Raw genomic sequence first — 10,787 nt, 5'->3', positions numbered from 1 at the left:
CTTAATATATATATATATATATATATATATATATATATATATATATATATATATATATATATATATATATATATATATATATATATATATATATATATATATATATATATATATATATATATGCACGGGCCCGACATGATTAATCTGATTTATAGTCTACCTGAGTCTCTTAGTAAAGAGTTGTAAACAGCTTCGTTATTCTAAGGGTAATTGCATTGTAGCAATATATACAAAAGATCTTTTACGTACAATATCACTTTAGTTATAATTGCACATAGTGGAGTTCAAAAACTAAACATGTATTCTAAGATTAATGCAATTAAGCTCCACCTATTTCAAAACATCTTTTATTTGAAATCGCAAATACATATGACGAAAATCTTTGAGGATGAAAAGAGTTGAACTTTCCTCAGTACCAACAAATATAATTGCAAATCCGACTTCAAACAACCAAAGAGAATACAATTAGCATGTTTGAAAAATGTGGAAGACAACATAATTGTGAAGTTGAAATAAAGCTTAGACTGAAAAAGAAACCAAAATATTAACATAGACAAGTCACGTTGTTGCTATAAAAACAAATCACACTACGAATATTGTACAACAAACTGGATGGACCAAAACTGCTACTATCACATAAAACATATTGAAGTCTACCATCTTTATGCTCTTTAAAGGCATTGTTCCCACACGAATTATCTGTTGCAACAACCTCTTGTTCGGAATTTTAGCTGCAACATCATTTAAGAATATTAAAACATCATCAAATATATATATCAAAATACGACTTGTACACATTATTAACCAATAAGAACCGTACTGCACTAAATCACCTTTACAATTTGAAATTCAGATTGTCACACAACAAAGTAATCAAAATACGGCTTAGAAGCATCACATTATTAACTATTGGAACTGTCTGCAGCCCCATAGCACCAAACATTTGAAATTAGAACTACAACAGCATTAATTAATATTAAAGTATCAGGATATTTTAAAAATAATGGGTAAGCATATGCTATTAACCATGGAAACTATCAACACTACATCACCTTCACATTTGGACTTCTAGACATACGAAAGCAGTCTAATACACTTGGCCAAAGAGCACCATTACTGTCTCCGAAAAGTTCTCTTTTAAAAGTTAAAACATCTTTAATGCTGCATGCAGGACTATGCATAGATAGCAACTCCCTACATATTAGACCATATTGCATTTCAAAATCTTTAATATCAGAATTGCCAAACACCTATAAGAACAAAAGCAATATCTTCAATAGATGCAAAACAATTGCAAATACTATCATTCGACAACCAAAGACATTCATAATGTAATTATACCAAAATTCTATTTTAACCAATCTCCAGCATTAGAGATACCACATATTTTTTCTTTTCAACACCCTTGAGGTATCAATTTCTATACCAAAACAAAATAAAAAGAAGAAATAAAGACCACGGGTTTAAAGGAAAAAAGAAGAAGCAAGAACAGAGAATGATATTCACTTACTCTTCTTGATTTTTGTTTGTCGATATTCCTGTTCCAAGTCTTTTTAGTTTTGTTTAAACAAAATTTATATTTTGGTTTAATTCTGAAAAATTATACCTTCTATACAATTTTTCTTGATAAACACCAAATTAGGTGGTTAATATAAAACTACAATTGAATCAGATACAAACGAACAATACATGTTTCAATAAATTTCTTGAATACAAGCATAAATAATAGGTATCAGATTAGTACATATCACAAGATATTCTCAACCAAGAACAAATATTAAAGAACTAAGAAGAAGATTATTTTTTCGCAAAATTGAATTTAGAAGCAAAGCCAAACAATATTTTAACTTTGTTTAACCTTTGTTGTCATTCAAGACATTTGCTTTTGAGCTCTTCTGCTTATAGTGTCTTATGCTACTGTTACTCCATTTAGAATGACATATGCTCCCTAAAGCTTTAAGGTTTCATCTGCTCGAATTTAGATGGCATTATCACTTCATATATCCTGGAGAAGTAAGTGGCGCATATAGTGAAACCTTAGGTTAAAAATGTAAAAACACAACTTTTTCATGGTTTTTCTTAACACTTCTCAAGTTTTCAACTTTTGACCATCAACCATATATTCTATTATACATATAATGTTTCAATTTTGAAGTGATCTTACAATAAAAGAGGAGCAACTGATTTTGTTCTTCACAAGGTGCAAATAAGAAGTAATTAATCTTCCTTCTTCTCGTTTACGTTAATCGACTAACCACTTCACCATCATTGGATCACACTTAAGTCTATCAAAAGAAGTTCATGCGAAGAAATTGCTAGAGTAATATCTTCTTTTTTCAATACTCTTGTTCCAAAAAGTTTATAACTTTGTTAAATTATATTTACAATTTGGTTAATTTTGAGAAACTTTAAATTAATTTCTATGCTTATTTGGAAAGGCAAATTTTGATAAACATCGGTAATTTTTATTAGAGGTAGACAGAGGTAATTGTAGTAGAAATACACATAACTCACAAACAAAGAACACAATAGTAATGTAGAAATGAAAGTCCCAAAATTGAACAGCGGAAATAAGAAATTAAGTTTGACTGCCCAAAAGCAAGATTTGTATGCACCAGATATTCAAATTTTTGCATGCATCTGCAAATTAAACAAAGTATGTAGAAAATTCAATAAAAATAAAAAACCTAACAAAAAGTAGAAGACCTAGTAGAACTCCACCAGCACGCATAAGAGACATCAACAAACTCCAACAGAAAAGGAAGACAGAGAAAGTTGAGAATCACCCAAAGTGAGTAGACGATCTCCGAAGGAAAAAGAAAATGGCAGAAATTTTTTTATCTCTGAAGCTGAAGCTGAAGCAGGAGACTGAAACCATATGAAACGCTGATTTTGAATTTTGAGAGTTACTGAAACCAAAAAGATAAAAGTGTTTCCCATGTGAAGTGGTACACGTGTTTACTGGGAAAAGTTTGTTGTACACGTGTTAAGGAGGAAAAAGGTAAATAAGCCAAATACTAATAAAATAAGTTCGAGTTCACTGTGCAATTCAGAAAACTTTTTGTACAATTCGTTGATGCTGTGTTCGTCCATTTTAGCCGCTTATATATTATAGAAATACATTGATTATATACAATTATACACATGTAGTACATATATTATACAGTCATTAGCTATTTTTAATTTAAGTGGTAGGGTGAACGGCTATTTGGGTTAGTTCTTCTTTAAAATTAGCAAGTGCGTCCTAGATATCGGGGCTGATAACCAGAATCCTTGTAAAAATGACACCAGATAGTTACTCTAAAGGCTACTATTTAAAAATTGGCAAGTGCGTCCTAGATTTTAGTTTTTTAGCTCAAGTTTTCAAGACAAAAATATCATTGATCCTGAAGTTAAGATTTTTAGTTTAATTTTCACGATAAAAATAAGTACTGGCTAATCCCTAATAACATCCGTGAGAATGGCTATATGTGCACTTGCCCCAGAATCCTTGGACATAGACTGTTAATAAAGAAGGAATCTTTACCCAAAGAGCCGACCAGATTCACTACTTTACTTTTCTTAGTCGGAATACATAGATTATACATTAATTATATATGAACATACACATATTATACATAAACTAAATATATTTTATATATATATACGATATTGTTAGTTTAATTTGGATGGATAACTATTAAGGTTAATTCTTCAATAAAAAATTGAAACCCTTGTTTTTTTTTTATTTAATCAAACGGCTACTGAAGAAAATTTCCTGAAAATAGCACAGTATTAAAGCATTTTTTTTTGGTAAGTACAGATATGTACAGCTCAAATAAAGAGAAAAAAAATTAGAAGCTGGGCAAATAGTCCCAGTTTCCAGCATAGCAACTAATGTCAACTAGACTACTCTTAACAATACAGGCTCATGGATAAAAATTAAGACTTTGCAGCTTCCTTGCCAGTCTTGGCCTCTTACTCCCCCGGAAGATCACGTCCTGGACAATCAATTTGGTGATGATATCAGCAGGCCTTTAATTGCTCGTGAATACTCTTTGATTTCTTTCTTGCCAGACATAGTAGATCCTTCCAGCTAACACCATTCTAAACACCTCTGCGGTAGAGCTCTTCCCAAGAAAGTGAGTTATAGCCCAATTCCTCTCATCATTCCATCCCATTGCTTGTCTAGAGATTTCCTGCCAGTGTAACATTTTGTGTCATATCTCAGCTGCCATCCCACATTTGAAGAACAAATGGTCTATACTTTCTTCCTCTAAGTTACACAAAGGGCTTAGCTGGTTGGACAGTAGACCCCATTTTTCCAATTTGTCCCTTGTGTATAATTTCTCATGAGCAACCAATCTAAGTGTGAATATCTATTTAGGTGCACCGTCGTTATTACAAACTAGTCTTTTTCAAGGTACCTTAGGATACTCACCCCTCAATTTGTGGTATATCTGCTTGGCAGAAAATTGGTTCATACTCAGTAACTCGCTCATTGATAGGCCTGTCTGTGTTACATATTTGCTTGCATTAAAAAATTTCTTTAATAGCCATGAAGCTTGGTTGCAGGTAGTCTCCCAGATAGGAGTCTTTTCTGGTAATAAGCATGTACCCACTACCCACAATATTCATAACTTGTCTTTTTTCTTGCACAAGCTCCAAAAATGTTTACAAATGGCCGCCTTGTTCCATACCTTTATATCAGTAAAGTTTTCACCATCTGCTGACTTTGGTTGGCATAAAGTATCCCAAGAAATGAGAGCTTTGTTAGAGCCTTCTGTTTCTCTAGTCCAAAGGAACTTCCCGCAAGTTGCAACAATCTGCTTGTAGATTTTCTTGGGGAGAACAAATACCTGAGACCAAAAGGTTTGGATGGAAAATAATACGCTTTTGATTAATTGCACTCTAGCAACATAGGAGAGAAACTTTGTAGTCCAACATGTTATTCTGCCTATCGTCTTGTCCAATAGAGGTTGCCATTGAATGATAGATAATCTCTTAGAGCTTAAGGGCACTCCAAGGTATCTAAACGGAAGTTCACCCTTTGAGAATCCCAGTATTTCTAAAATCTGTTGTTGTATTATAAGGTTCACACCACCAAAGTAGATTGAACTCTTGGTCAGATTAGCACATAGGCCAGATGCCGCTGAGAATTCTTGGAAGCAGTTCACCAATAGCTGTATAGGCCTTATGTCATCTTTAGAAAATAACAAGAGATCATCACTAAAACTTAGTTGGATAATCTTGGATTTGGCACACTTTGGGTGATATTTAAACATCGGACTCCTGGCCATCCTTTTTAGTAGTCTACTGAAGTATTCCATCCCCAGTACAAACAAATACGGAGACATTGGGCCACCTTGTCTTAACCCCTTCTTTGCCATGAATGGTTTCCTCGGGTTGCCATTTATAGTGATTGAGTATGATACTGTCTTCAGACATACCACGACCCATTTGATAAATTTGGTAGGAAACTGCAACCCAGATAAAGTTGTTCAATAAATGGCCATTCAACAGTTATATGCTTTTTGCATATCAATTTTGAGCATGCATCTAGGAGAAATGTTTTTCCTACTGTACCATTTTACTAGCTCATGGCTTAGTATGATATTGTCCGTTATAACTCTTCCTGGCACGAAAGCAGCTTGACTACAATCTACTAACTTGTCCATAACCCCTTGCATCTTTCTGATTTTGGATATAATCTTGTATAGAACTGTGCAACAGGAAATAGGCCTGGACTCTCTCACTGTTAATGGATTTTTAACTTTTGGTATCAATGTTACTGTTGTGCAATTTATAGATTCATACAGTATTGCTGTGTCAAAGAATTCTATCACGACAGAAGTAATTTCATCACCTACAATGTCCCAGGTTTTCTTGAAAAATGGGAGTTAAACCCATCAAACCCTGATGTTTTTTGATCATCTATATCCCTCATGACATTGTACACTTCCTCTTTAGACACTTGTGCAATCAACTGCAGTTGCTGAACTATGTTTAGTTTATGTCCATCTTCCAGGATGTTTTCTTATATGACAGGTAGCATGCTGGCTGCTGAACCTAGCAGACTTTGATAGAAGTTGTTGAACTCTTCCATGACTTCACTCTCAACAAATATGCAGTATTAGATTCGCCTAATTGCATCCATTGCACCATGAACTTTTGCTTCATGATACTCTCTTCTACCATCACCCATTTCTCTAGTTGGTTTTTCAGTTCTTTCTCTTGTTCAAAGAGGTTATTCTAATTACTCGGTCTCATCATTTATGCTTGCAACACTACTAGAAAACTGCGTAAAATCGTCCAAAAATACCGATCGAAATCGATTGGAATCTAAAAAAATCGATCGGTTTCCGACCGACTTTAATCGGTCAAAAATATGTTGGTCGGTAAAAAATAGCACCCGAAGTCGGTCGTAATTTTTGACCGATTTCGGTCGGTAAATTAATTTTCACAAACGAACCAAAAAGAAAAAATTTGCCGAGTATTTTCGGACCGAATTCAGTTGGTATTTTTAATTATGCAGTTAAAAAACATACCGTCTGGGACTCGAACCAGGGTCTGTAATGTGGCATGATACTATTCTACCACTCGACTATTGATACATTTTGGTTTAAGATTTTCTTTTGATTTATTTGTACTCCTTAATTTCATTTTCGCGCGAAAATAACCGACCGATTTCGGTCAGTTTTATTAAAAATATAAAATTATCGATCGAAGTCGGTCGATTTTTTAAAATGACAGACTGAAATAACCGACCTATTTCGGTCGATTTTTTGAATATTAGTTTTAATTTATTTTATATGAAAAATCGACCGATTTCGGTATCTTAAAAAATAAATTTCGCGGGATTCTAAATAGTTTCTCGTATTTTTGCGGTTGATTTCTTAAAAAAAAATTAAAAATAAAATATTTTGGAAAACTGACAGATTTTGGTCGGTTTTTCGGTCGGTTTTTTTACCGATCGAAGTTGGTCGGTTTTGACCGAATTTCTAGTAGTGCAAGTCTGGTAGGCGCTTCCTTGTTTGTTTGACTTTTTCATCCACTTTCAGCAACTCTTTGGTATTTAATCCCTTAAGCACATGCTTAACCCTCTTCAATTTATGCCACACCCTTTGCATCCCTGGACTTTGGATTGGCTTATTCCATTCAACAGATACTAGTGATAGGAAATCAGGATGCTTAGCCAAGTGATTAAAACATCTGAATGGTCTTGCACCACCTTTAGGGTACCCTTCAAATTCAACTGATGTTAGTATTATAATAACGTTAAGAATGTTATTCTATTAATAAGATAAGATAAAAGATTCCCTTGCATTCATGGAAATGGGGGCAATAATCGATACAAAAGAGTATCACGCCTCCTTTTTTTTTAAAGGATATGAGAGTTTTTTTAATTAAAGTGATATCAATCGAAATGGAATTTTTTATTTAATTTAGAGTAGCCACTTGGAATAATTTTAGGGAAAATTTCATATTAAAATAATTGGGCTGCCTCCTTTTTAACTTTATAGCCCATATTTTAATTTACAATTGAATAGCCCAAAAATTAGAGGCCCATATCCGAAAAAGGGGCGTTATTTCCGTTTTTGGGGAGTAAGAAGCGGGATTTTCTTTGTTTCAGCTGGATTTTCTCTGATTCTTTCCAATCTTCTTCCCCAAATACTACAAAAACGAGATCTTGCGATCAATGGAGCTCCAAACACCCTAGAATTTCTTTTTCATCTCACATTTCTTCAATTTTTTTGCTACAAATCAGCGCAATTCTCATTTTTTTCCTGCAATTTTGATTTCAATTTTTTGTTCGATGGAGCTTTTTTCAGTTTACGTTCTTCATAGTGGTGAATGGGAAGAAAACAAGTTTATCAATTTCGTCAACGATTGTGTAATAATCGAGTCGACATTCAGCTACAACAATTTAGTTGCAGTTATTTCGGAACAGATTAGGATCGATAGTGAGTTAAACACAATAGAGATTAACTTTCTCCCAAATGATGGTTTGCAACCGATTCTGATATATAATGATACAGGTGTAAAAGTGTATATCGAATTAAAGAAGAAAAGCTTGAATTTCACTGAATATCCCTTGTTTGTGACAGTGAAAGAGATTTATGATAATCGTTTGGTTGCTACAAGTTCCAGTTGTTTGGTTGCTACAAGTTCAAGTTGTTTGATTGTTACAAGTTCCAATTTTATAGATGTATCCACAATTGATAGCAATGAGATTATGCCTGATATTGAATTGATTGAAAACATGAAACTTAGTGAAAACACGGGTATAATAGATAATATGTTGAACGATTTTGTTGAGGAGAATCAAGTTTATAAAGATAAAGAGACAGTTATGAATGTGATGAAGAACTTGGCTGTACGCGAGAGGTTCCAATTCAAGGCGAAGAGATCTAGTGCAACAAGGTATGTCATTAATTGTACATTCTGTTATATATATGTATACATATGTATAAATTAGTATATATTTGTATATAGGTATTAAAATTAGTATATATGTAGTTATGTTTTTGTCTACAAGTGTATTTAGAAGTTGAATGATCTTTAATCCTAGGTATCACCTTATGTGTGTGGATGACAATTGTGCTTGGAGTTTCAAATCTTCTGCCGTTTTCAAGGCAAACATATTCAAAGTGAGAAGTTACAATAATAATCACACATGCGGCTATGGTGAAATATACCTAACACAACGTCAAGCTATTTCGGGTGTAATTACTAGTATAGTCAAGGATAAGTATGTTAATCCAAAAAAGTTTACACCGCAAATGGTATAATAGAGGACATACAAAAGCAACACGGGATTGAAGTGAGCTACATGAAAGCATGGAGAGCTAAAGAGATAGCAATGGCAATGATAAGAGGGAGTCTGAGTGATTCATATAAGGAGTTGCCGAAGTATTTTATATGTTGGAGCAAACAAACCCAGGAACGGTTACAAAGTTGCATAAATCAGAAGATGGATGCTTTCTTTATGCATATGTTTCGCTATATGCATCTATCAAGGGCTGAGAGCATTGCAGACCGATAATGGTTGTTGACGGAAGTTTCCTTAAAGCAGCATATAAGGGTACCATCTTGACTGCTTGCACACAGGATGGAGCTGGTGAGTTGACTGCATGCATCTACCTTGTTTCTGCAGTTTGTATAATATCGTAGTTCCATGTATAAAAGTGTATAGGATTTCACAACTGTTGTTTTTATAAAATTTGCAGTTGGTATAAAGTTGTATAATTGTGTACAACTGTGTATAATATTTGTATAATTGTCTGAATCCTAATATCTATTTTATATAAACAGGAAAAATCCTTCCACTTGCATATGCAATTGTAGATTCAGAGTATAACAAATCTTGGGAATGGTTCTTTGTCCAGATAAAAGGTACTTTTGGAGTTAGGGAAGGAATGTGTATAGTTTCAGATAGAAATGAAAGCATCTTCAATGCCACAAAAGTTGTGTACCCAGAAGTACCACATTGTATTTGCATGTTTCACTTGTGGCAGAATGTAAAGTACACATTCAAGAAACATCACAAACAATTGAAGGATATCTTCTTTGCTTTGGCTAGAGCTTACACGATAGAGAAGTTTGAGTATCATATGACAGAGATGTGCAAAATTGATCCGAGGGTGCAGCCTTACTTGCTCGAAGTTGGCTACGAAAGGAGGTCTAGGGCATAATTCAAAGTGAAAAGGTCGATGATAATGACTTCCAATATTGTAGAGTCAATTAATGCAACAAACAAGGATGCTAGAAAGTTACCAGTAATGCGATTGCTGGAGTACATGACAAATTTGCTACAACAGTGGAACAACAAAAACAGAAAAAGTGCAATGGAGACATCTACAGAGCTTGGTGAAAAGTATGACAAACTCCTTCGGGAAAATCTGATTGCATCGGAGCAAATGACGGTAAAATCAATCAAATATAATGATGTTTGGCACTGCTGACTTGCATTTTACTGCTTGTATAAGTATGTATAACTCTGTATATTAATGTATAATGTTCTTTAACTTTTTTTAAAAAAAAACTTTTGCAGGAGAGCCCTGCTACGGAGCAGTTATATACTGTATTTGAAGGGGTAAGGCGAAACATAGTGTGCCTTGAAGAGGGAACATGCAGTTGCAGAAAATTTCAAATGGATGAACTTTTATGTCCGCATGCTTGGGCGGTTTTGAAGAACCAGCATCTGAAACCTGGACAGTATTGCTCTTTTTACTACAAGAAGGATAAACTCCTTAAAACTTATGAATTTCCAGTGAATCCGATACCAGATGAAAGTTTATGGGTAATCCCAATAGAGGTGATGGAAGATGTGATCCTACCACCTGAAGGGAGAAGGAATGCAGGAAGGCCAAGAAAGGAAAGACTCAGACCTGCTTCAGAAAAAGAGTCTAAGAGGGCGTTTTCATGTTCTGTGTGTGGACAAGGTGGTCACAATAGAAAAATATGTAGAAATAAACCAAAATAAATAGTTGGAAACATAACACTTCCTATTACAGTTGTTGTCATGTTGAGTAGTTAAGTTTCACAAACAATAGAGTTATAAATGTTGAGTAGTTAAGTTTCACAAGCAATTAAGTATTGAAGGGTGAAGGGGCAGATTCACTATTCGTTAAGCTTTTGAACTGGAAACATCAGATTTGTCCATTATTTAAAGCCAAAAAATTTCAAAATTTCCTGAAATTATTCCATAGGTGCAGATAATTTTTGTTATTCCTCATCAAGTGTGTGTGTATTTGTAAGTCTGTCATGTCATATGTTGAATTGTCTATCGCTGGTAACTCGGAAAT

The 10,787-nt window shown here is 34.0% G+C and overlaps 1 protein-coding gene and 1 long non-coding RNA gene across 3 annotated transcripts; one reads left to right on the top strand and one right to left on the bottom strand.

Moving 5' to 3' along the window:
* Positions 1-496: 496 nt before the first annotated feature.
* On the bottom strand, positions 497-2,968 carry LOC107764408 (uncharacterized). Of its 2 annotated transcripts, none has more exons than XR_012710989.1 (2): positions 1,859-2,968; positions 497-731 (listed from the first exon to the last, which is right to left on the bottom strand). It is a non-coding gene; the product is annotated as an uncharacterized LOC107764408 (long non-coding RNA). The 2 variants fall into 2 exon arrangements; XR_001643233.2 differs by having other exon boundaries at positions 2,787-2,968.
* A 6,730-nt stretch (positions 2,969-9,698) lies between these two features.
* Positions 9,699-10,465, top strand: LOC107767491 (uncharacterized). Its single transcript, XM_016586502.2, has 2 exons — positions 9,699-9,905; positions 10,034-10,465. Exons 1-2 carry the CDS (start codon positions 9,699-9,701, stop codon positions 10,463-10,465), a joined length of 639 nt encoding a protein of 212 aa, XP_016441988.2.
* Positions 10,466-10,787: the final 322 nt, after the last annotated feature.

The sequence above is a fragment of the Nicotiana tabacum genome, chromosome 6, assembly GCF_000715075.1.
Source record: "Nicotiana tabacum cultivar K326 chromosome 6, ASM71507v2, whole genome shotgun sequence".
Classification (NCBI taxonomy): domain Eukaryota; kingdom Viridiplantae; phylum Streptophyta; class Magnoliopsida; order Solanales; family Solanaceae; genus Nicotiana; species Nicotiana tabacum.
The sequence above is the reverse complement of the archived record's forward strand: the minus strand, read 5'-3'. Positions and strand labels throughout refer to the sequence as shown.

What these genes read in the sequence shown, in the direction of transcription:
- LOC107767491 (XM_016586502.2), top strand. Translation starts at nt 9,699, where the DNA reads ATGACTTCCAATATTGTAGAGTCAATTAATGCAACAAACAAGGATGCT. An exon ending in TTGCATCGGAGCAAATGACG is followed by an intron (nt 9,906 to 10,033) that starts GTAAAATCAATC and finishes AAACTTTTGCAG; the next exon opens with GAGAGCCCTGCTACGGAGCA.